Source organism: Notechis scutatus, chromosome 2, assembly GCF_049901735.1.
Source record: "Notechis scutatus isolate UNSWTSFEM ecotype Mainland chromosome 2, rNotScu1.2, whole genome shotgun sequence".
NCBI classification, from domain to species: domain Eukaryota; kingdom Metazoa; phylum Chordata; class Lepidosauria; order Squamata; family Elapidae; genus Notechis; species Notechis scutatus.
This window is the reverse complement of record NC_142010.1, coordinates 67,402,441-67,429,274: the sequence shown is the minus strand read 5'-3', so window position 1 is coordinate 67,429,274 and position 26,834 is coordinate 67,402,441. Positions and strand designations below refer to the sequence as shown.

The 26,834-nt window shown below is 38.6% G+C and overlaps 1 protein-coding gene and 1 non-coding gene across 2 annotated transcripts in view; both read right to left on the bottom strand.

Annotated features, from left to right (window-relative positions):
• Positions 1-26,834, bottom strand: part of GNAI2 (G protein subunit alpha i2) — a 103,332-nt gene that overhangs the window by 38,338 nt on the left and 38,160 nt on the right. The window contains exons 2-3 of the mRNA XM_026673298.2: positions 13,807-13,849; positions 10,073-10,214 (exon numbers count right to left, since the gene is read on the bottom strand). Of these exons, the coding sequence (XP_026529083.1) occupies positions 10,073-10,214; positions 13,807-13,849 (185 nt within the window). The remainder of the gene's footprint in view (positions 1-10,072; positions 10,215-13,806; positions 13,850-26,834) is intronic.
• Positions 2,456-2,562, bottom strand: LOC113415830 (U6 spliceosomal RNA). Its single transcript, XR_003371363.1, has one exon. It is a non-coding gene; the product is annotated as a U6 spliceosomal RNA (small nuclear RNA).

The following is a 26,834-nucleotide window of genomic DNA, read 5'->3' as shown; positions in this document are numbered from 1 at the left end:
CTAGATTGTGGCATTGTGGCCAGATTTTATGTCGGTTTCAGACAAACGTACAGGAGTATCAGTTCCTATGGTCTGTGGAAATCCAAATTTATCTATGGTTGAAAGATGGATCTGGACTAAGGACCACTCTGTCTCTGTGAAGAATACAGAGCTCCTGTCTAACTGACAAGGCTACTAGACCCAAGATATAACTGGCCGATGTAATGGCAACCAAGAGAACCACCTTGTACGTTAGGAATGGAGACTCGTGGTCTACATGGGCTCAAAGGGAGTTTTCTTGAGTGCGGTAAGGACCTTGTTGAGATCCCACGTGTGATATCAATGCATTATAGGAGGCCGTAAGATTGTAGCCCCACGCAAGAAACTGCATACGCGTGGGTGATGAGAAATGGTCTGCAAGTCTCTCTGGGTGATGACCGATGCTAAGGCCTCTCCTTTGCCTGTTTATATGAACAAGATAACAATGAAATGTCATTTAAATAACACTGCCGTCTAACAGGTGTTCCCCTGAGATGGACAGCCAGAGCCATCAGAACCTTCGTAAGAATCTTGGGCAGATGACAACCCAAAGGACAGTGCAACGTATTCAAAACATTGAGTATTATAACAAAAACTAAGAGGTTTGCTATGTGAGGATCTAATTGGAATGTGGGGATAGGCCTCCATTAAGTCAATGGAGGGTAGAAAGTCACCCCTTCTGAAGTTCAAAAGTATGGAGTTCAGTATACTCATCTTAAGCCTCCTATAAACTAGGGACCGATTAAGTCATTTTAAAACTAAAATTGCCCCTGCTGAGCCGGTGCCACAGGTCAGTTGCCTGGATCTCCAATAAATGGACAATAGCTGTCTCTATCATGCTCCCTTTAACAGGATCCCCCGGAGAGAGGACAAGTAATGCAAAGGTTCCAGGGAGAGGATGGAAATTCTATAGCCAGGCCTAATCATCTGATATCTCTAACCCAGGAAACAGAGGTAGAGGCATCCCATCTGTCCATGAAAGGCTTGAGCCTTCCACCAATAGGGGCACAGTCGTGAGGTCTATGTTGTGCCTCGGAGACCTCTATTTCATGTTCCTCAAGAGATTCTTTTGGTCTGCCCTCCCCTTCAGTATCTATCTCCAGATTGGAAACTATCCGACTGTTGGTGATTCATGCGTCCAGTCCCTGGAAGTCTGGAAAGAAAAGTCCCTGGTAGAGGGAACGAAGGAACCCTCCAAATAGCTGGGAAGGACTATTTTGGGGTCTATGAAAAGAGAGGAACTTATTTTCTGCTTCTAGTCTCTATCAAAGATGGGTCAGGGGCACCACCAACCAAATTATCTCCCTATATTGGGAAGGAAGCAAGCTTCCATTAGTTGTGTGATATCTGCTTGCCAATGTCTGAGCCCTAGCAGTAGGCGAGGAGTAACCTGAGATGTCCTGGCTCGAGCAGATAATTTAATAGAGTTTTGCGGCGTCCTTGTGCACCCTGATGTTGGAATTTGAGATAATCTCCCTCAGATGGTGGAGCTACCTGAGAGACGATCTAGTAAAAAAAAAGGGATGCGGCCTATGCCTCTCTTATGGCCCCCACATCAGATTGACATGCCCTACATGGAGACAACTTGACCCTATATATTCTTTAACTTGAGAGCCTCTTCTGCTTCAGTTGGAATTGCAGAGGAGGATGATAATTGCCATTATTGTTTTATCTACTATCATGATGAGAAATTTAGCAGAATCAGAAAATCAAATTAAATTTTTTCTATCATATCCTGTAAGAGACCCCTTGTTTCTGGACGAGGTCCAAGAACCTCTGTGGGACAGTTATGACTTCCTCTTACATTATTGGTTGGGAGAAGATTAAATCGTCTGACCCCCCTTACAGTTACGATTGTTGGGCTGAGGGGAATGGAATATCAAGGCGGGCAGTAGTTTTTTTTTTCTTGAAACAACAGAGACTTGAAAAAATTCTGAGGGCGAAACAGACCCGAAGGTCGGTGGTCTGGCTTAATGCCTTCAATGTCTGACATGTCCCCTTTTTTTTAGGGGATCCACCTCTGACAGATTTTGGTCACTGTCGTGAATAGACCCTTCCTCAACCTGTTCCATCTGGTCTCCAGTTCTCCCTTATCCTGTGCATCATGTGAATGTGTAACTGGATTATATAATACTCCTCTGAAGGAGGTACCTGCTGGTAATGAAGGTCTGTTCTGCATAGTAACTAAATCGAGTGAGAATCGAGGTCAGATTGTGGAGGCTGCCTAGCCATCAACTGTACCCCGGCTGCGATGCCCCTTCAAGTCGCCATGTCCCTCCAGGCCTTCAATTTGTCAGGGATATCCTCTGGGAGGAGGTATTCTGGCATGGTCCCACAACTGTCTGTCAGGCAAGTAGCATTGCTGAAGGCCTGGGTTGAACCGGTCCCTCTGAGGCTCTCCTGGATGGCGTTGAGAGATCCAGGGATGGAGGCAAGGTGAAATATGGAATGCTTCATAAATTTGCATGTCATCCTTGCGCAGGGGCCATGCTAATCTTCTCTGTATCATTCCAATTTTAGTATATGTGCTGCCGAAGCAAGCACTCTGGAACTGGGACCGGCCTGTCTGGGGAAGAGGACAGAGACTTCTGTTCAACCTCCCTCATGCATTTTTTTTAAAAAAAATATGCTTATCTAACGCATTTTGGCATCTCTTGGCATCCTTTGTTGCCTTAGAGGTCTCTCTAGGACGTTTTGACCTACTTTTAATTGATTCATTGTCCTCTGGGGGTATTTTTGGTTGCCCTTGAAGATTCTGACCTAAAGCCCACGAGGCGAGATTATCTATATCTATATATCTATATATGTATGCGATATTAATGGACCGTTGACTGGTCCAGAGGCCTGATGTAAACAGAGGCAGAGAATCCTCCTGATATTTGCTCCCCCACTTTTTTGGGTAAATTCAATTTGTTATTATTATGTTATTATTCATATTAATATTGATATCATTAATATTATGTTATTATTGATAATATTTTTGTTATATCTGTGCACAGCTACGAATATAAATTGTTGTGTTACCAAACTCATAATTAGATGACTGAATATGGAATCAAATTGTGAAGCCAAATAGAGAACACCTTTCAGGACCTGTATTGCAATAAGGGTGATCCTGCAGTCACTGGCCCTCAATGGCTTCCTGCCCAGGTGGACACAGGCCTTGGCACTCGCTGTTACTGTGTTGCTATATTCTGTGAGGGCTGCCAACTTAAAAAGGAAGCCCAATAGTCAACCTCAGAAAGATGTCCGCAATCGGTGTAAATGTCCTCTGGACCCTCACGGAGAGATCCTTGTGAGGGGAAGTGGCCTCTCAACAGATAATGCCATGGAATTCTTATAAACAAAATGATGCCGGCGTTGTTCTAGTCATCAAGATATAGCATCAACCGTCACCCCTTATTGTGAGCCGATGCGAATCTAACTAGAATTTGAGAATTTGAGCAGGAGAACTCGGAGTCCTCTGGCTCCACCCGATCAATAGCCCTTGTTCCTTCTATATACCTTGCGGGGGTATCTCTGGAACTACAGAATCTCCTGTGGAGAGATACCTGAGGGTAAGGATGCACTCTCCTGCTTAGTGACCGGAGTTATAGGGAATTCCAATCGGAAGGAGCGCTCTGTTGTTGGCCAGAGCAGTATGCTGCACCCCCGCAGAGATACCTTGGCGTATTGCTAATTCCATCCACGGTCTCATCTTTGTGGGGATCTTTTCCAGTAAGTCATCATCTTGACAGAATCTGGCCGTTATTGGAGCAATGTGGCCACAGAGGCACTTCGTGTCACTTGTACTGATCTAGATGGGCTACTGATCTTGTGCAGCTGCGCTGCACCTGGATTACACAGACAGATCCAGGAGTGGTTGCAGAAGGGGACTGGAGTTGAAGTAGGCCTGGTGGAGATGAGGTTTGAGAATTTTCTTCAGCCTCCCACATGAACTTCTTCATGTGCTCTTCTAGTATCTTATGGCACTTGTTAGCGTCTTTTTCTGCTCATAGGAGGTACCCTTAGAATGCTTCAATTTGTTTTAAGAATTTGACATGGCTCTTGAGCTACTGCCGCTTGCCATTGTGACCGCTTATTAAATTTTACTGTTAATGAGGCTGAAACGTTGGGCGGTTGGCACGCCCAGGGGCCTGAACCAGCAATGGCCAGGGAACCCTAAAACAATGCTCCCCAGTTTTGTATAATCTTATGTAAGAATATTGAATTCTTATTCTTGTTCCCATTATTATTGTTATTATTATTTTGTTATTAATATTATTATTTCTGAATTAGCCAAATTTGGAACACCTCATAGGCCTAGAAAGGAGGAATTGTTGAAATAAGATGTAGGCCTGCGACAGCTTCCTACACAGGCAGACACGGGCCTTGGTGCTTGCTGTGGTGCTGCTGTTTAATTCTGTGAGGGCATAAGCCAACAGTTTCTTCCTTAATGAATAAGGGTCCAAAATAGAATAATTATATCTGAATATCTATATACATACATACATGCATGCATGCATGCATGCATGCATACATATATGTATTAGTGTGATTTCCCCCGGGTTCCAGGAAGGAGACCCCTGCTTGGGGGAAGAAAAGCCTCTCACAGTTCCAGAAATAAAAATGCAGATCACTACCACATGGTTAGTGAGTCTGCAATGGCGCCGGCCATTATCTCTTTAGGCGCGTAATGAGTTAAATCAGCTCAGCAGCACTTCAGCGCCTTGTGGGGAGTCGATACTGCAGTTTCCCCTTGAATAAAAAGGCGCGGTGGGGCAGATGGGCGCTGATGCCCCCACCCCAGATGGTGTTCCCAGGGGAGAGAGAGAAGCCTCGGATCCTTTTAAAATGGAGCTGCTCCAATCGGGTGTGGGTGGCAGCGATTGTAGCATATCAGCTTGAAAAGGTCGTAATGGTACGGGCTAAGAAATGTGAGTTGTTAACCCTGCGGCTGAGGCGTTATCGCCTCCGATCATCCTGGTGGCAAGAGATCATTATTTGAAGCTATGCTGAGCTCCCTTGGCTCAAGTTATATGCCGTAGGGAGCTGCTTGACTCATTGAAACTAAAAGCCCTAAAGGAGTTGTTTAGAGTTTAAAAGCAAACCTTTTTGCTGTCTCTTTTTGAAGCTTTTGCTATTCCGGCCAAGGGAAAGGAAAGAAAGCTGCCTATATCAACGAAGGCTGAGCAAAAACTGGGGGTGCTAGGGAGGAGTCCCAGGGAGGAGTCCCGTGGAGGAGGAGGAGCGTCCTCTCAATTAAAGCCCAGCCTATCAGACGAGCGACAGAAGCATCATCCCAATCAATGGATGCTCTGAACAGCTCAACTGGAGAAGTGCTTTTTTACAAATATATAAATTCTTGGTTGCTTGAAATGGTTCAGAAGTAGCCTGTGCATTCATTTACTTTACTAACTATGAAAGATTATTTACTAGATCTCACTGTTGCATCTTCATAAACTTCCAAATAGTCACCTCCAAATAATTTTGGAGAAGCATAACGATTTGTCTCATAATGGTTTGCTATCCTTGTGACCAACATTAGCCAGTTTCTTCAGAAAGTTGGGTTGCTTTGCCAACCAGATTACTGAACTGTTAGTGATAAGTCTCCTAACTTTCAATCATGATGAGATGCAGTTATACCTGGTAATCTATTGGTTTCCCATTCCTGATACAAAAAAATGTTTTCCTCTGACAAGTGATTTTTGCAGAAATACTGCATGTTTGTTATACTGAATACTCCTTCTAGATATATCAATCACATTCAATCATTAAAATTAACATTAACTTTTTTCCAAAGAAAATCACTGTAAAACAGAGATATGAAAGCCTTGTAAAGAACTGACAACCACGACTTTCTCAGCATCAAAGCATTGGTTTATATCGGAATGAATGAATGAATGAATGAATGAATGTCAGACTGCAAGTTGGGATACAAAGGCATATTCCCATGAATTACTTCAACCCCTCTCTGAGGGAAACAGAAAAGGCAGTCTTTTAAAATAAAGGGGTCTGTTCCCCACAGAGTCTGATTCAAATTTAAAATCTCTTAAGAAGCTGGAGAAATCCAGTGAAGTAAATTGGGAATCCTTATTCCAGGAAGCTTGTATTTTTATAGATTCAGGTAAAACATACAGCTGGAAATATGCAATAAGATTTTGATTTATGATTTCTGGTGGTGCTAAGTCTCACATTGTCATGCCTCTATACCATTATGAAACGAACTGTTTAAATGGTGCCTACATTTCTACTTCTTGCTTATATTCCTGAAGTTATACTTTCTTTCTTTATAATTTCTTGAGGTCTGTAAAAGTCATTTGAAATAAAAGTAAATTGAAAATATGCATTTGAGGGTTCTAACAGGAAGCACTTCACTTGCAACTTTATTTTATATTTTTTCTTGCCCCTACATGCCTACATTTTAATATTTTTTTATTTTTAGATTGTATTTTTAAAAAAATATATCCTGCAGGCGCAATGGGATTATGACTGCCATCATTAAGTGATATGGTTATAAAGTGTGACATCACTTGACTTTACAGCCCAATGATGGCTGTCTCAGTTGTTGTTGTAACTCCAGGACTGTGAAGGTCACTGTACTATTTAAAAAAGCAGACATCATCTGCAACAATTACAAACTCTCCAAAGTAAACATAATTTTGATCTAAGCGGTGTAATGTTGTAACAGAATGGCTCCTTCTCAGTGAATTACTTGAAAAAAAAACAATATATATACAGATGCTTATAGAAATTAGTGTTTAGAATGTGCATAATCCTTGTTTTTATCAAATTTGTCCAATATAAAAGAGATGTTCCTTCCAATCATTTAAAAAAACAGGCAATATATTTATATTTTAAAAAACAAACCCAAGTTAGCACAAAATGAAGTGAGCTTATTCAAGTATACTACACTGATGTATCTCTTTCCCAGGAAGCAAGCCCTGTACTGTACTTGGGTTTCTGTAGTATTTTAATTCTAAAACATTTAGTGAGTGGAAAAGTCCCTACCATTTAGGATCAGAACTATTTTTAAAAAGGAAAAGGAAAATAGAATAACTGGGAAATGGCTATGAAAGTCTGTATCACAATACTCTCCCGATATATTATTCCTAATTTGTCCTAATGCATTTGGAAAGGCTTTTAATACGTATCTGTTAGTGAAAGAAAATAACATATACTCCCAAATTTGATATTTCATTCTTCTCTGAACAATTTCCAGTATAAGCCCTCTGTCTTTCAACTTCCACCTTGCATTATAATTCCAGAGAACACAGGTGATGTGATGTCATAAAGTTTGGTTGCAAGCTTATACTTGAAAAAATTTGCATCTAAGAAGAATTGTGCTGAATTAACTCTGAGGTGATGACTTAGTTTTTCAGTTATGCTGTATTTGTTATAGAGAGCAGCGCTGTCATTCATTTTCATTCTGTCATCGTATTGACTTTTTCTAAGATCCTTCTAACCTTGTGATCTATACATTATCGATCTTAGGAGAAAAATGATTTTCCACTGATGCCTACCGTGTTTCTCAGAAAATAAGGCCCCACCGCCACCGAGGCCGACATCCACACCGCCGCTGCCACCTGCCCGCTGACCCGGCCTGCATCCAGCACCATACCCGGGTCTGCAGCAAAGGCATTTGGCGAGGGTAGGGAGCTCTCCACGCTCCGCCATGATCGACCGTTAGAAGCGGCTGGTGGCGAGGCGTGGCTGCCTGCGGGGTGCTCCTAACGGCAAGTCCCCCCCCCCAATTTCACATGTTTTAAACTAGGCCTAAATTTGGGGGGAGGGGCTTAATTTCACCTTATGCCTAGAAAACATGCTGGGTCTTCCTATTCGGGGGGGCTGTATTGTTGGAGAAACACGGTAGTATTTTGGGCTTTGTGCTGCAGTCATTGATTAAAGAGGAAGTAAGAGGAAAGCCAGATAAATTTGCCTGCATGACAGGAACCTAATTGATAGGAAACTGTATCCTCAGTTCAGAAATTAGCATTATATACCTTGCAATTTCCCAATTTCTCCAAAATCTGGACTATAATTTAGTAAAAATGGAAAGCTTCTCACTGTTTTGAGATAATATTTGCTGCAAAAAGGATCCTATTTTGTGCTAATTTTCTACTATTGAGCAAAGAATAGGATACACCAGGATAGGTTGCAAATAAGATGCTAAATTTTGAGGAAATAAATAAATATTTATATAATTATTAATCTAATTTGTATTGTTGTCTATCTCACAAAAAACAACTCTAGGTGGTGTACAACCACCTGATAAAACCAGACATATGTAAACAGTCATTATAAAAATAAAAGAATCAGTATTAAAAAATACTATTAACAGCAAAACATACAAACCCTGGCCTAGGCAGAGAGAGAATGAGAAATATCCACCTCAGTAGTGAAGCCATTTAGACATGTCTTCGATTCCCTGTGATTCCCAGGTTTGGTGACATAACCAGATCTTGAGGGACAGCAAGAGGAATTGGGCTAATATAATTTTGGGGAAAAAATGTTCCATAAAGTGGCACCGACCAAATGAACATTCCTAGCTGATGGTACAAAACAAACGTATATTTTGGGATGCCTTGTTTCATTAGGAGTGCCATTGGATAGCAGAATAAAAATTCTTTGTGGATGGATTAAAAGTAAATGTGAAAGATAGAGGGAAGGAAGAAAAATAAGATTCTATAAAAGTAATCAGTCCTTAAACCACCTAGCTAGAAGCCAGTCACTAAATGTCTTACATTCTTTGAAGACAGAAGCTGGAAAACTCTAAAATGAGCAACTATCTAACTATGTCAGTTTCTCTCCAGCTTCCATTTCTGAAGACATCAAGACTGAACTATGTGATAATCTGATTACAAAGACCACTCTGATCCAAGGACAGACCTGCCAAGTTTTTCTCCTCCTCTCCCGAACAAAGTATTTTAGAATACTAAGACTAGCCTAAAGGTTGAATCTAAACAAAATTGTTTCACCCTTTTGATGGGTAATTTCTTCCTTTCTATCCAGCTTCCAAAATTTTATCCAAATCACTATTTCACAACACTTTGAATTGGTAATTGGAAAAATTAGAGGCACTGATATCACCTCAAATAGGTTTTCAAAAAGTCCTGAATCAATTCATTCCTCTGTGGTTTTAATGTTTGTAACAATGTGGTACATGAACCTACTGTTTCTTTTAAAACCAATCATTAGATTGTAGCTTTTTACTCAAAGAGCAGCACAGAGAACTTCCTTCCTCTATATAGTTTCATTTTGAGCACTGTGTTGGGAAAGAAAAAAAAATTAAAAACAGCAGTTTTCTGCATGATTAATGTTATTAATCCATCTTTTAAGAGGCCACCTCCCTGCTATAAAACTTGAGCAAGTAACAGCACTAGATGTCCAAAAATGTTGGCTGATTTTCATATTGTCAGTATCCATTTCAATGGAATAGTTGAGTGAAAAACACTGTTTGAAGCGGCCCTAAAGCCACTTCACAATCACGAAGCAAACAGCACAACTAACTTTGCACAACATGGTTTTTACTTAGTGCAACCCCAGCTGACAAAGTACAGCTCATTGAGCTACTTCCTGTAAGGCTTAAAAGATTGAGCTTATATACAGAGGCATCCAAAGAAAGAAGAGTGGATGGGGGAGTGGTTGTTCCCATTTTGACCTGAGTGACTAGGATTCTAGACACGTCCTTGCTATAAAACTAAATAATTCCTTGCCTCCTCCCAAAAAAGCTTAATCATATTTATGTCACCAGGCCTCAAGAAGCATACCAAGTTGATTTTGTAGAAAAATCCTGGAGTCCATTGTTTTTAAACTGAAAAAGTGATCTATGTAAAATATATATATATTTAAAAGATACCAAGTGTCACTAGTTTCTTCTTCTCATTTAGTGTTGTACTAGCTAAGGTTACAGCTATTTACAAGCCTTCCCTATTCAGCAAGCAATGTTTACAGAAAACAAGCACCATTTTTCAGAACTGGATGAATAAATACCTCCTCAATATTTTAGACAAGAACAATGTGATACCCACAGAGGAAGTTAATAAACAGTAAGGAAATAAAAAAGAAAACTAACTGCTCTAGAAGGATCACCAAAGTCAATCTGCAGGTTACCCATGGCTTTGATTATAGCCATGATGGATTGGATGGTGTTGCTGTAAACCACTGCTTTGTATTGTCGGCACTCCTCTTCTGAATATCCATCTTCATGGATAATCCTGGAAAGGAACAGAAGATTTAAAAAAAAAAATCAGTATATTATGTATCTACAAAGGATTTAACATTATTTTGTAAAAAATACTTTGTTAAAGACTCTTTGCTATAATGTAATGTCACTAATATGAAATGAGTTTGCCTTCTGCTTTTGCCCATTCCTGAGCTGACCCACAATTAGTGACAAGAATATGCACGAGACTATGTACAAGGCGGTATCAACAATATGCTAATGGTACCCAGTTGAACATTTCCGCCAGGGGTCCAAAGTGAAGTTGTTGTGGTTCTGTCCCAGTATCTGGAGGTTGTGAGGGTTAGGATGGAGAAGAACAATCTAATAATTGAGGCTCAATACTGCCAACACTAAGCAGTGATGGGTTCTGAGTTGTGCATATCCAGGAACTGGAATGTTGTCATGTTTGGTTCTGAACAGTGTGACACTTCCCCGTTCAGACTTAGTGCAGAATCTGAGGGTTCACTTGTATTCACAGTTCTTAGTCGAAGAGTAGGGGGCAGCTGAGGTTGCTGGGCCTTTGTACAACTGTGAAAAGAGAACTCCACCATATTGTACAATAGCACAGCAAACATTTCACTTTTCCACTTTAAAGCTTCCATAGTTCACATCAGCCCTCAGTTCTATTTCCTGCAGTCCCCAGAGGCCCTCAGGTTCATGTTTGTGAAATTCAGTAACAAATTACCAAACATCAGCAACATAATTTTCCTCTGGTTTCTGGTAGAAAACAAAACAGTGGCTTAACTTTTAAAATGTTTAGCGTATTTATAAAGCAAAAAAAGCCAGAAAACCTCAAAAATGAAGGAAAAGTGGAAACATTTACTGATCATGGTAAAACAACTGGACAACTTAATGGTTCTTAAGTGTTAAAAACAAGTTTGGGGTCTTTTTAAAAAACATGTTAAGCCTCTGGCTAATGTAAAGCAAGAGGAAAACAATGGTATTAATTGTCTTTGATAAAGCACAATTACTCAAACTTGCAAAGAACGCTAAACATTACGGGGATATTAACATCTTCCATTTAAACTTCCTAGGAACTAGAATAGCAAGGCATGTTATCAATGCGGATATTACCTAGTCATCATGGATAACAGAAGTTCAATTAATTATAACTAGCACTCAATTTTAGAGAAAATTTATCTGATTTTCTAAAGTCATCTTCTGGCAGTGAATACCTAAGTGGAAAACTACTGTATTTCTCTGATCTCCCATCAATTAGCTTTATTGGATCATCCTTTCTTTTACTTAAAGCATTCAAACACTGTAACCATTCCTAGCAATGTAAATGCTCTATCTCTATAAGCTAGTAACTTGAACTAAATTGACAAGCAGTTGGAACATTGAGTACAAGGTTTAAGTATCCCAAAGCAGATGCCCAATGAACACTACTGGGTTCAGAGGGAAAACAGAGTTGTTCCTGGAGCTCTGCTACATGGTTCACTGAGGCTTTAGCCGCCATTTGAAAGGTGACAATAGCCTCGAATAAGATCATGCTAATGTGGACAATCTATATGTAAGGATCTGAGAGGACCACCTGGTTTTCAGTGGAACTCCAGTAATGAAACAGCATAGGAGATCTCCAAAGCACAACTGGAAGAAAATGAAGAGTGTCCCTGATTAAACATAGGGAAAAGGGTTTCTTAAGATTACCTTATGAGAAGGGAAGTAAAATATACAGGTGAAACTCGAAAAATTAGAATATCGTGCAAAAGTTCATTTATTTCAATAATACAACTTAAAAGGTGAAACTAATATATGAGATAGACTCATTACATGCAAAGCAAGATAGTTCAAGCCATGATTTGTCATAATTGAGATGATTATGGTTTACAGCTCATGAAAACCCCAAATCCACAATCTCAGAAAATTAGAATATTCCACGCAATCAATAAAACAAGGATTGTACATAGAACAATATCAGACCTCTGAAAAGTATAAGCAGGCATATGTACTCAGTACTTGTTTTGGGCCCCTTTTGCAGCAATTACTGCCTCAATGTGGCATGGCATGGAAGCTATCAGCCTATGGCACTGCTGAGGTGTTATGGAAGACCAGGATCCTTCAATAGCAGCCTGCAGCTCTTCTGCATTGTGTGGTCTCATGTCTCTCATCTTTCTCTTGGCAATGCCCCATAGATTCTCTATGGGGTTCAGGTCAGGTGAGTTTGTTGGCCAATCAAGCACAGTAATCCCATGGTCATTGAACCAGGTTTTGGTGCTTTTGGCAGTGTGGGCAACTGGAAAATGAAGTCAGCATCCCCATAAAGCTCGTCTGTGGAAGGAAGCATGAAATGCTCCAAAATCTCCTGGTAGATGGCTGCATTGACCCTGGACTTAATGAAGCACAGTGGGCCATCACCAGTAGATGACATGGCTCCCCAAATCAACACAGACTGTGGAAACTTCATACTGGACTTCGAGCATCTTGCAGTGTGTGCCTCTCCATTCTTCCTCCAGACTCTGGGTCCTTGGTTTCCAAATGAGATTCAAAAGTTGCTCTCATCAGAAAAGAGGACTTTGGACCACTGAGCAACAGACTAGTTCTGTTTTTCTTTAGCCCAGGTAAGATGCTTCTGACGTTGTTTGTTGTTCAGCAGCGGCTTGACAAGAGGAATACGACATTTGAAGCCCATGTCCAGGATCCGTCTGTGTGTGGTGGCTCTTGATGCACTGACTCCAGCCTCAGTCCACTCCTTGTGAAGGTCCCCAACACTTTTGAATGACCTTTTCCTGACAATCCTCTCCAGGCTGGGGTAATCCCTGCTGCTTGTGCACCTTTTTCTTCCACGCTTTTCCCTTCCACATAACTTTCTATTAATGTGCTTTGATACAGCACTTTGGAAACATCCAACTTCTTTTGCAATTACCTTTTGAGGCTTTCTCTCCTTATGGAGGGTGTCAATGATGGTTTTCTGCACAACTGTCAGGTCAGCAGTCTTTCCCATGATTGTGATTCCTACTGAACCAAGACTGAGAGACCATTTAAAGGCTCAGGAACCCTTTGCAGGTGTTATGGCTTAATTAGCTGATTAGAGTGGGACACTTTGAGCCTAGAATATTGAACCTTTTCACAATATTCTATATTTTCTGAGATTGTGGATTTGGGGTTTTCATGAGCTGTAAGCCATAATCATCACAATTATGACAAATCACAGCTTGCACTATCTTGCTTTGCATGTAATGAGTCTATCTTATATATTAAGTTCACCTTCTAAGTTGCATTACTGAAATAAATGAACTTTTGCATGATATTCTAATTTTTCGCCTGTAGTTATTTTTCCATGAATGTCACCTATACAGAGAGACAACTGGTACCAATTTATATGTTAGAAGAGCTCTCCTAATGCCTTCAGCACTATAGGTGAAATGATCATGAAATAACTTCATTAACTACACAAATCTTACAGAAGCTCTCCTACAGTTTATCCCTATTCATTACGTGCAAAATTACAATTAGTTCTCATACAGATTAGTTTTTAATACAGTTTCATCGCATATAGTTTAAGAATAAAAAGATCTTTAGCAAAGTATGGGTTACGTGGCATAGAAGAGTACAATAATTTTTAATTAAAAAACAATGCTTACTTCATCTGTTTTACAATTGTGCTCTTCCCAGACTCTCCCGCACCTATAAATAAAAAGAGAATATCAGAAATGGGCTTTGATGCTAGTAGTTGTGCTATATAAATTAAGGTGTTAAAAATATGAACAAGGGTAAAATGTAACAGTGTAATTTCCTTCATTGCAATAACCAACAACTTTCCGTTGCAAAATTTTAGAAATCTAAGATTTGGATTATTTAATACCACTACCAAAAGACAACTGAATTGGGAACACCTTGGATTCCCATATAAATTATTTTTTTTAATGAATCTGATAATTGATCCAAATACCGGTGCCATTACTTTCATTTATTTCCAGTGATTATTTTCCCTTAGCCAATATCTGTTCAATTATATCGGAGAAATCCATATTATGGCTTATCTTCATTTCTCATTATGAACTGATGATAAGAGGGGGGGGGGAAATCACAGAAAAGGAAGTTTCACAGGTCTGTTCAAGTGTCTAAAGAGAATTAATAGTTCTGGGTCTTGTCATATACATTAGTAATTCTTACCAAATCAATCTTACATAAAGAAGAAATGTGGGAAGTCACTGTACAGGAATTAAATTCCTTATGACACAATAATTTTAGCTAGCAATATTCAAGTTCTGATAGATTCTGCTCAAACCTCTATTCCCACAAAATAAAGTTAGACATATTATATATGCAAAAACCTCAACTTATGACAGGTAATCTAACGACTGTTTGTGGTCACAATGGCCTCAGAACGGGTATTTTTTGGCACTTCTGATCTTTGTAAAATGTGACAATGCTTCAGATCATATGATTACATTTCAGGCACTTGGAAATCTGTTTGCGTTTACAACTGGTTGCCAAGTGTCCTGGATCATGTGATCGCCACTTGTCAACTTCCCCAGAAAGTCAACTGGGGAACCAGCAGAAGGTTGGAAGCCTTTCTCAGTCTTTCAGAAATACCAATATGTGCTAGTGATTTTTCCCCTCTGAGGTGAGAAGAAAGCAATAGTGATCAAATGTCAGTTTTCGAAAAGCAGAAAAGCTGGTGTTCGCCCGCTGGTCATTGCCCTCTCTACCAGAGGGGGCAGAATCACCTCCATTTAGCTTTTTTCTGCTTGAACTTAGAATTTGCTAGCTCAGGCAGCTTTTCAGAATGCTAGAAATAAGTTTTCTGAGGTAGTGAACAGAAACAACTCCATCCCTCTGAAGGGGAGGAAAAAGAGCTAGCGAGCAATCGCCAGCAACTGAAGTGACAGTCGCTCACTAGCGCTTTCCCTTCCACTCTGGAGGGCAGAATTTAAGTGTTTGCTAACAACCTGAAAATCTCAAAATGGCTTCTGAACTTTCCAGAACACTTGCAAGTGCCATTGTTCTCCCAAGTGCAATATGGAAAGGGCCTAGCCTCTTGAGTATGGTGGGAGGTTGGTACCCTCTCTCCAGCCCACCAAGTCCATGCCCTCTCACTGGTACTCCACTTAACCTGCTTAACAACTGCAGGTGGGACTGCAGTCATTGAATGAAAGTCACATGGTATCTCACTTAACAACAGCTACCCTCAATAATCCTGATTTGGGGCCCAATTCCAGTTGTAAATTGAGGATTACATATATCTATATTTTTAACTGACTGATGGTGTTAAGTGAAATAAAGTATACGAAATAAACTCATTACTTTCACCAATGAGGTTCATAATCATTGAAAAGAACATGAATGCATACCAACTCTAAAGCTCCTTTTTTTTTTTTTTAAACCCACAGATAATCAAGTCTCCTCTGACACTTTCCCCAGTCTCTGCTACTGTCCTGGAATTGTTTTCTCTGAATCAAGTGAAGTATTAGAAAATCACCAAAAGTAGATTGTGCACACTGACAACTCACAACACTGCTCAGAATTGACCAAATAATCATTTTTAAACAAATTAACTAGAAACTTTGGAGGACCAATTTTCAAATACCACCATGGCACAAAGCTCCTGAATGACTTTCTATCCTCATTTTACTTATTGAATTGTTGAGGGTCAACAAGGGAGAGGGATTTCCTACATTGCTTCAAGGTTCATGAAGGAAAACATGACCCCCGAACAGTGTAGAAATTCAAAAGTTTTGAAAAAAAAATTGTTTTTGTTACTTTTGATCCAGGAATTATGAAGAACCAGAAGCTTCATTCACAAAAAAAAAAAAATAAATAAATCCCAATTTAAACTCCAGAAAATCTGGCTCTATTTACTAGTCTTGAGATAGAGTGCTGAATAGAAGGTAGCTAGACTGATATATTTCTCTATTAGGTCTATGCTATTTTAAGATTTTACAAGATCTATTTTTCTAGCACAGGAAATACATATGTATGTCTGGTGACATTACAGCTTCCTTGGGAGAGAAGACGGGGCTCCATAGCAAAGATACAATCAGAAAAAAAAAATAACTATGTGTCTTATTAACACATTCACTAACAAGTTCAGATCTGCAAGCTGTTATCTACAAATGACCAGCTGTTTGAAGCTTCACAAAATATCACTAAGTTCCGGTCTTTCATATAGGAGAGTTATCCAGCTAATCTAGTTGCTCTTAATTACTTCTGAATGTGTTAGAAATGTTATACAAGGAGAATTGTAACAAATTGCCACAATTATTCCACTAGAATTAATAGCACCTATTTTGACACATGCAGTAGGGCAAAACTGACAAAAATTTACCTACATGTAAATCAGAATGACCAGTTGGCAGAATTTAAATATTCTCAATTTCATTGGGGATTGATTTAATTCCAAATTCAAGTCAAGCCACTTCTTTTTAGTCAGTCATACTTGCTAATTAAAGCCCAAAGAAAACACAATATGGTTGATTAAAGACAATTCGTTCCAGTTCTCATTAGCACATGAAGTAACAAGGACCAGTGCACAACTATACTATGTTCATTGTTTCTGGAAGTTAACACTGAGCCTTGAAAACTGGCTTAGAGTTGGAAGTTCTTAAACCCAAGAAAAAGCATTCAGGCAACTTAAGCAGCTGCAGCCTTGCTAGAAAACATCAAAAAAACAAAAGTGGAGAGTTTATGGTTCAGATTAGCTTTGGGTTCACTGAAACAAAATAAGGGATTACACAAAAATTGGCATTGGAAGCAGTTTTTAAAACATTCTTCAAGTGAACTCTATTTTCCCAACAGTTTTTCTGAAAAGTATGAAATAACACTCTTAATGTGTTATGTACGTGGGAAGGCATGATTTGGTTGCCAATCTGATGTCCTTCCTTTTCTATATTCGGCTTATGTTCATCATTGCTGTATGACCCATCTGGTAATATTAGAGTTATTTTCTAAGGTAGTATTATTAGATGAACTGTGATAAGAAAATATACATATTCTACCTGTGCCTTCCTCAAGGACTATTATGACTCCCATCAAATCAATACTTTACATTTGAAAATGGCTGAAATATAGTATTCTGATTATTATGACACTAAAAACTTTAATGATACCTTTAGGCTTTTAAAAAATACATTTTGTAAATGTGACATAAGACCATCTATCTCTACCTACGACGGAGGTCTTTTTATAAAGTTTGGTAAGAAGAAATTGAGTTGTCTTTGTTTTTGGTTTAATAATCATCCAAGAAAAATCTTAATATGTGTCCATGTTGAAGAAACTGGCAGACTGGTATTCTTTAGGCAGCTTTCTAACAATCTTAATAACTTTGTAGCATTAGAGCCTAGTTACAGGTAGTCCTCAACTTACAACTGATTCTAAATTTTCCTAAACAGAAAGATTCCAAGCTCAGGGCATGCTTGTATTTCCAAGCAGGGACCGAGACCAAAATCCCCCTTCTCCTCATTCCCACAGAGACAGAGAGAGAAGGACCCCAATGCCTGCCTGAACCGCAGCAGCCAAAATCCAAGCACAGACTGAGCTTAAAATCACTCTCTCACTGCATCCTTGCCCATTCCTTGCTCTGTTTCTGGCCCTTTTCTCTTGAAAGGCTGCCTACCAGGAGGGAATCTCAAGTCTATGCAGAACTGAGATTTCCTCCTGGCAGGCAGACATTTCACTCTCCAAGGATTGCCTGCCAGGAGGGAATCTCAGCAGAGAGGGGTCAGCTCACCAAGGGCAGCCCCACTTTCTGCTTAGGGACTGTAATTAGATTGCAATCAGTCACAGGGGCATCTCATTTAACTAACACTTAGCTCAATGACCAATATTTCAATCCCATTTGTGGTCATAATTGGGATTGAAATCTTGGGAACTACCTCTAAATGGATTCATGGTTGTTTGTTTTTTAATTGCACCAATAACATCCTCGTAACATTATAACAAGCAGAAGCCACAGGCTGTATAAAAGCTAAACAAATCATGCCACCAGCACTATACCATTAATCTCTCATCTGACAACCTAAAGAGCATTAACAACATGTATGTATACACAAATATCAAAGGATATTTGTGTGAAAATATAGACAAATCATTTGCATGAAAAGTCTCAATCCTGGCAAACCTGATTCCTGTAAATGTAATTTTCATAACAACAATGCCAAGCTTTCTTCTCCAGTCTTTTAAAAAACCTTCCAGTCTAGTATTGTTGATAAGTAATCTATATGCACAGAATGTGTTTATTTATTTAACAGTGATTCTGGGTGATTAACAAACTTAAAACTGAACTCATAAATGAAAAGTAGGACAGAGCAAAAACAGCTTCTTGGGTTGGCACAAGATCTGTTAAGCTGTGTATTTCAAGGCTTTAGGAAGAAAGATCTTTTCTTTAAAGAGCTTTGCTGAAATGTTACCCACCTGGTCAAAGCAGGAGTAAACAGAGGGTTAGTCCAAGGAGAAGAAATATATCATAATTTTACTGCAGCCTCTTTCAAAGAAGGGTTCTGCCAGAGAAATTTTAAATTACCCATTGCTTTATTTGTGACAACTGATTATAGTACATCTGGAATACCAAGAATACCACATCCTATTCCAGAAGTTTTCCCTGTAAATTGCTGGACATCCTTATAACTGCCAGATCAATGTGCTGTTTCCTATTTCCAACTTTAGCATTCCAATCTTCAATCACCAGTAGCACACCTTGCTTGTATGTTCAGTCAATTTCAAATTGAACTTAATCACAAAACCCATCAATCTTCTTCCTGCATTGATAGTTGAGGCATAAACTTGCATGAACACCACATTAAAGAATGTCCACAAAGTCTATCTGATAATTATTCAATCATTGATTGAATTGTAGCCAAATACTGTTTCTGCTCTGCCCTTCCTAACTATAAAAGTAATGTCATGTCTTCCTTTTGATGCTTTTCATAATAAACAATTGGATATTTTGATTGAAAGGGTCTAATCAGAATCCATCTTAATTCACTGATGCCTAAATGTCAATTGTAGTTTAATTTCATCTTCCACTGTGTTGAGCTTTCCCGTGTTCATGCTTATGTCCCATGATCCTACTAATTCTATCTTTACTTCTTTCTTTGCAGGATTTTATTTTCCTATTTGGCAATATGAGCAAATAGCTATTTCAAAGGTCTTAATCTAACCACGTCATAAATACTATATACTGTATCAATCATTTTGTAGTTTCTATGTGATTTTGTTCATAAAAATGTGAGATTGCCTTCTCTTGCTCAGTATGCATTAATTTAATGTCATTAAAGGGATCATCTCCTCTGACATTTTCCTATATTGCTGCTAGCTAGTATATATGTTGTTTATTTTACCTGGCATGTCCTTCATACCTTGGGTGACCCTGTAGGAAAATATACCCTTCACAAATACTCCGAAATTCTTCATTCATCCCTCCCAGGAACTGGGAGGGACAACTCACAGCCAACTTGCTGCAGCCGACTTGCCACAGAACAATTTGCCACAGACAATTCAATGAACACAAAAGTTAAATGAATTTTGATGGAACTGTGGCCAATAATAATAAAGTAATAAAGACATACAAGAGTTATAATAATGTTGACAAAAACATGGCCACCAATACAAGTTAACTGAATGAAACTATTAATACAGCATTGAATTGTCCTGTGGCGTATTGACAGTGGTGAGCTGTCCTGTGGCGAGTTGCTCGTGGGCAATTGACCACAGCAAGTTGTCCTAGACCCCCCCAAGAACATTGCCCCCCCCCCCCATACACCACAGCAGAATTTGGGATAGGGTGGGAAGTGGATAAATAGTTGACTGAAAATTATACCTTTCAAGGCATGGATGGCTATAGAAGGCATGATGTCAATTTCTGGACGTATAACTTTCACTATAAAGCACATTAAGTATCTGAATATATTTGACATTAAAAAGTTCTAGTTTTATAAACTATATTTTTTTGCTTGAAAGTTACTACTCAGCCTCAAAATATATCTGATTCATCACACTTGTCATCTTTTACCTTTATCTTTTTGTGTTTATTGATTTTATTGTAATTTATTTGATTGTTGTGAGCTGCCTAGAGTCACTGAGATTGGGACAGCATACAAGATTAATAAATTATTATTGTTGTTGTTTGTTATTATTAAATCAGAGTTGCCACTTCAGAGCTTTCCAAACCATTACCTTGTAATGTATTAGGGTAATATACTGTATGGCCTTTATGGCAGTCTGGCCTTTTGCAATTGACGGATAGATTTTTTAAGTGCCACCCAAGACTTTTTGGTATAGCACCCAGTGTGTTGATAACTACTGGGATTTCCAGGGCTGGTTTATGCCATAATCTCTCAACTTCAATTTTCATATCTTGATACTTTGTGAACTTCTCAGTTCTTTGTCTTCTAGTCTACTATCCTCTTATATAGCCACATCAATTAGCTGCACCTTCTTCTTTTCAACCACAGTTAAATCTGATGATATAAGACTTAATCAGATTATATTCACAAATTCCACAATATTTTAATCTCATTTTTGGTGACTTTTTAACTATATTTTCACCATTTTTCATTACTGGTACATGAACATTTTCAGAGATATTCCAATGATTAATTCTGGCAACTGTATTATGATGATGTTTATAATCAAGTCTGTGCAATCTTCTTGCACAAGCCAAATAAATGATCCACTGTTTCTTTGTACATCTATTCTCTGAATCATTTGAGGGTTTTTCAATTTTGGCCTTGATTGCATTACTTCAAATAGCTTCCTCTTGCACAGCCAAGATCAAGCCTTCAGTAAAATCAATCAATAAGTAGATTTAATTTTTTTTCAAAATAGACTTCCTTAAAACATACTAGCCATCCCTTTGCCACTATAAATACACTACACATTATCACGTATGATCCAGTTTGGAAGTATTAAAAGGGTGAAATAAAATATTAAAAGAAGGAATGTTCAAAACATGCAAAACAGAACTCAGCCATTTTGAGTATTTCAACCATTTCAAACATGCTGTGATTGTGTTGCTTTTTTTTTTTTTTTTAATATTCCAGCTCATGGCACACTAACATAGAATAGTCACTTCTGGCAACTGGTTTAGACTGGATGAGATGTGGAAATGGAATGCTGAAAAGGAAGCAGCAGTTAAGTACATAGCCAGACAGAGTGTTACTTACAACTGCAAACTTGCCTAGTAACTTCTGCTTTTAAAAATTACATTCTGCAAGAAAAGTTCACATGGGTGGTACTGTTCATTATTTTACACAACCTACCAGATGTCAGCTGCCCTAAAAAAAAGCCACACTGAGTAAGACCGGGTTAATACTTGAATGCGAGAATGCCAGGAAATTTCAGGGCTGAAGGCTAGACTGGGAAGTTAAAAAAAATACATTTCAGAAAGCAATGATAAACCACTTCTGCATTGTTGTCCCCAAAACTATATGGATGTCAAACTCAACTCAAAGTGATTTAATCTTTAATGCAAAGGGTTAAGGCGTACTACAGTATGTAATGTATTTAGTGTTGTTAATCTGCTAAAGTCCATACCGTGTTGTTTTGGACCAGTTTGATGAATTCTGGTGTGTTTGTGTTCATTTCCTGTATCCCCTCATGCCTTTTATGGGGAGTGAGGGGGAATATCTCTATGCAGAGAAGCTGAAGGTACTGAAAACTCTTAACCTTGAAAAAACAGAGGAAAATATGACTGTCTTCTTCAAATACCTAAATAAAGTTTAATATAAGGTCCAAATTGTTCCATATATCCTTAAGAATTGGATAAAGGCTAATGAATTAAATCTAACCTAATGTTGGGGGAAAATAATAACAACAGTGTGGTGGTAGAACTAATTATCCACAGAAAAAATGAACTACACTGGGCTTGTTCATGCAAAAGCTAGAGTTATCTGTCAAGGATCAGTGATTTGGATTTTTGCCCTGAAAAGGGGTTGAATATGAGAAACTAACACGTCCCTTCCAACTCTTTGATAATTCTTCTCCTGTATTGACAAGGGCTTGAAAATTGAGAGATGCTCAACAGTAAAAAAAATAAAAGCCCTTTTAACTTTACCCAACATTGGCATTCCAAGTCTCTCAACTTAAGCATAGTTATAAATAAAAATGTATGTCCAAATCAGAAATATAATTGTTAAATAATATTTACTCTAGTGTTTGAATGTAATGTTTTAAGGATATTATTAAAAAATTACTACAATAAATTGAACCACAGAATTTTTAATTGGACAAAACTATTTTTTTAGTATATTTATGCAGAAAAATGTGCAGTGTAGAAAAATCAATTAGAGTTTACATCAGTGATTTAAACAGACGATAAGCTGACAGTTCCTTTTGTAAATTTCATGACTTCCAGTCATTTGCAGCTGGCACTACTGCATTAACAGGAAACAGAAAAAAAAAACAATGAAACTTCAGTGACAGAATTAGAAATAAAAGCAGATATAGGATAATATTTGAAAAATGGCGTATACAGGCCGATCTATATATTATTAAAACTCTCGGGCCTATAACCCTTAACTGGATGAAATAATGCATCATAAGTTCAAGCCATCTCAAAGGGCTAATTTACAGAATGCGTGTAAAATACAGAATCCATGATTCTCATGAAATTGAAATTTTGCAAATGGTTTAAAACATGAAATAAAAATTATCACAAAACAGTTTATGACAATAATACAGAAATGTCAAAAGCTGCTTCCTGTGATCAACTCCTCATGTTTGACTGTTGTTCAGTTCAAGATGGGCTGTTTTCAAGGCAGGCACATCTCTGAATATCTCCCTGAATGTTTAAGAACTTTTCCAGCGAAGGCAGAATTGGAAGCTCTGCCATTGCTGAAGGCATTGAGGAATCTGGAAAGGAAATATCTTTGAAATAATGACAATGGGTCACAGGTTGTCTAATCTTCTTCTAGAGTTAATTTTTTTGCTTTAGCAAGAACTGTTCATCTTACTGTATAACAATTGGTTACAGACCATGAGCGAACACCCCATGACTATCTAGAAAGAAATTGTCATCCTAGCAGTTCAATACACAATAAAGCCTACTGCAACATTAATTAAACAATTGTTTAATTGATGCCTAATTGCAATCCCAACACAAATAAGCAACATTATCAATACTGGAATATTACAATCATATTACAATTATTCCTTGGGAGAGTAGAAAGCTTAAATGTATTTATTACTGGATTTACATCCTGGTTCTAAAAACATCTGATTACAACAAGTCAGATAAAAATACAATATTAAACAAAACAAAAAATCTGTGCTGTATTTCACCAGCAGCATGAAAATCAATTGCTGTCTTGACATTTTGTATTCCACAACTTCTGAGCAACGTAAGAAAATTCCCTTTGCTACCATAGACAAGCTTCTGTCAACAATGAAATCTTCAGAAAGATCTCTTCTATTAATCTAAGTAGCAGAGCTGAGGGATTTGTTTTCTGCCAACACCATTAATATGACTAATAAGCAACTGGCATCCAGTGTAGAACTTTCAGTACAAACCCTGTGTTGCTACTGATCAGCAGCCTCATCGTTACTGGGTACCAGCTGCAATTTCTAAATATTTTTCAAGGATAGCCCCCATAGAGAGCTCACTGCAGAAGCCGAGAGAGGTTTTAAGCAGGGCATAAATAACTGTCACTAAGTTCAGCTGGTTCAGGAAGGATCACCATTGAAATCCTGCAAAAACTCTAGCCACAGCTGCCACTTTCAAGTCCAATGACAGTGCTCCCAAACTGCAAATTTACTCCTTCTGAGAGTAGAATCTCATCAGAGCAAGTTTCATCTCCATCCAGATTCCAGCTCTTTCTTTGCCAATACCTGTTGTTTTAATTTTAGCTTAAAATTAAATTCAGTCCTCCTGTTCATAATCAAGGTGACACAACAATGAAGAATAACGATTCATTCCTCAAAGTTTTAAGATAAGAAGCAATAAACTTTATTTCATCAGGACATTAATGATCCCTTCAGCAGTTTTTCACACGTTAAAAAGCATGAGATAAGACAGAATCCTAAAGAACGGCTATGTTAAAGAATAGTCTTCAGTTGAAGGCATAAAAAAAAAACTGGAAAAATTGAAACCACTGCAAAATAGTGTCTTCAATACACAAACATCCAAAGCTGCTGTGAAGTACTAGAGTCCTAGTAGTATCATACATCCCTTATCTAGTTTTCAGATAGGTGGTATACCAAAGTAATCAAACCTAGATGAAAACCCAACTTATAAAAATTCAGAAAAATTCAGTTTTTTCATACACATATATCTGACACTGATCCTCTTCTTAATTGCTCTGCTCAACAATGGAACAATTACAACTGGCTATGAGACTGGATCATGTGGTGGATTTCTGGGCCATGTGGTTAACTTGTTTCATAACAATTTTCTAAAAACAGTTAGAAATATGTACTGAAGAAGGAAATGTTCACAGGGCCAGGGCAGTCCCAGTCTGATTTTATCCCAGAAATGTCAAAGGGCAAGTAAACAAGTAGCAGCTCATTTATTTGCATGCTCAGTAAGCTAAAAAAACAACAACCCACAGGCAATTTTCAAATGGTGCTTCCCAATGGTGTGTCCCAATATCAAAGATAACACTGAAGTGAATCACATCAAAGTTATTTGGCAAAGAGTGATGAAAAATGCTCTCTGTGATTTCTTTCAGGCCTATCTCTCATCCCAATATCTTGATGAAGAAAGCATAAACATCATCAGAGGCCTATTTGAGGAAGACACAATGGCAGAAAAGAATGATTTCTTCACTGCATCCATCTCAGAAAAAAATGAAAGGCCCTCATTCTATATTCCAAATAATTTTCATGAAAATATCTAACCCACTGCCTGCCCATCCTCTGGTAAACTAAGTAATGAGTACTGACCTCTGTTAGTTGGAATGGGGCACTCAGGTGTAATAGTATCAACCAGTTCAACGACCTCCAAATTTCACATGGATAAAATGGGACAATTTCTAAATAAATTCAGAAGATTATCCAGTTCCATAAGGCACCTAGGTTGGACCATTTTAATCAATCTACCATCAGAGGTGGTATTCAGCACGTTCTGTCCAGTTCTGGAGAACCGGTAGCAGAAATTTTGAATTGTTTGGAGAGCAGAAACCGGTAGCAGAAATTTTGAGTAGTTTGGAATACCACCTCTGACTGGCCCCACCAACCCCATCTATTCTCTGCCTCCCGAGTCCCAGCTGATCGGCTGGTTCTTCTTTTGTTGCCCTGCACAGTAGAACGGAGCTGGAAAGCAGGTTAGTGGAGTGGGGAGGGAATGGGATTTTGCAGTAACCTTCCCCCAGGAATAGGATTTTACAGTAACCTTAGCCCAGGAATGGGGAGGGAATGGAGATTTTGCAGTATCCTTGCCCTGCCATGTCCACCAAGCCACGCCCACAGAACTGGTAGTAAAAAAATTTGAATCCCATCATCATTCCAATAGAAGTATCAGAAGTCCAGGATAATGCAGTGTCACATTAGAAATTACCACAGCTAACTAATGGTTTTCAGTAATAACAGTATTCCTATATTATCCTGGCCATCCAAACACATCAGCAAGAACTGATAAGTTGGCAGACTGTCAGATGGACTGTGAGGGAAGAAAGTTGTGGTTGCTATCTATAGTTTGGAAAAAAAAAAGCTGCAGCCAGGCAAAAATGCTTCTTATTCCCACTTCTCCAAGGAAAGGCTCAGCTCATCTCTCCTCCCAAAGGGCAGTAAATGTTTATAGTCCCAGAAACTTGAGAAGAAATGGACTCATTCACTCATTTCCCAGTCTCACAATTTATTCACAAGTATTCACCCTGGTGTTTCAGGTTTCTGCCTACCTGAACCACACTCTTTTTAGAAAGGTGCTGACCTCCATAGGTAGCCTCATTTATCCTGGCCTTTAGTCTACAAAAATTTGGGTATATAGAATAGAAAGAAGACAATAAACAGAGGAGGAAGTGGGAAGCAACATCTGGAATGTATGACTACTACAAGCAAGCAAGAGAGCTATTGGTGAACTCTCAGGACCACAAGCTACAGTAAGTAGCCCATCATGGTGTGATTCCTGCCTGCAGCTTGGCTGAGAACTTGGCCTGGTAACAACCAGAAGAGCAATCATGATGCAGCAGTACCTAATCCCAGAGAGAGGCAAAGGTTGCTTGCTTTACAAACTGTAAAAATGTTATTTGTTGTAAAGACTAACCATCAAAGAATTATTTATGTGACTACATCAATTTGCAAAGCTGAGGAAGGTGCTGTTAAATCAGCAACAACAAAGGTGTGTGCTACAATAAAGCATTTTGTACGTTTCTTTGCTACATTGTGGCATGTCCAGTCCTTGGAAAATAAAGAACCCTCACAAGGTCCTTCAGGTCAATGTGATAAAGAGTTTTTATATACCTCAACTATGTCATTTCCTTGCCTGTGAGTTCTGCTGCAATATGGAGTGTCCCTTAGACAGAACTAGTAGGCCCCGCTCTTTTCTTGGGCAAGTCAGTGGTTTCATCCAATATTAAATCCTAAACAATCTGTGCTTTGCTTTTACATTTTTATTAATAATGTACTGTGTCGCAATATTAATTTGAGCTGGGGATGTACTGGAAACAGATGGCAAAATCTTCCTGAGTATTTCCTGAAATAAAATTTAGGATCCAGGCAACGGAGTTTTGTGATGGTT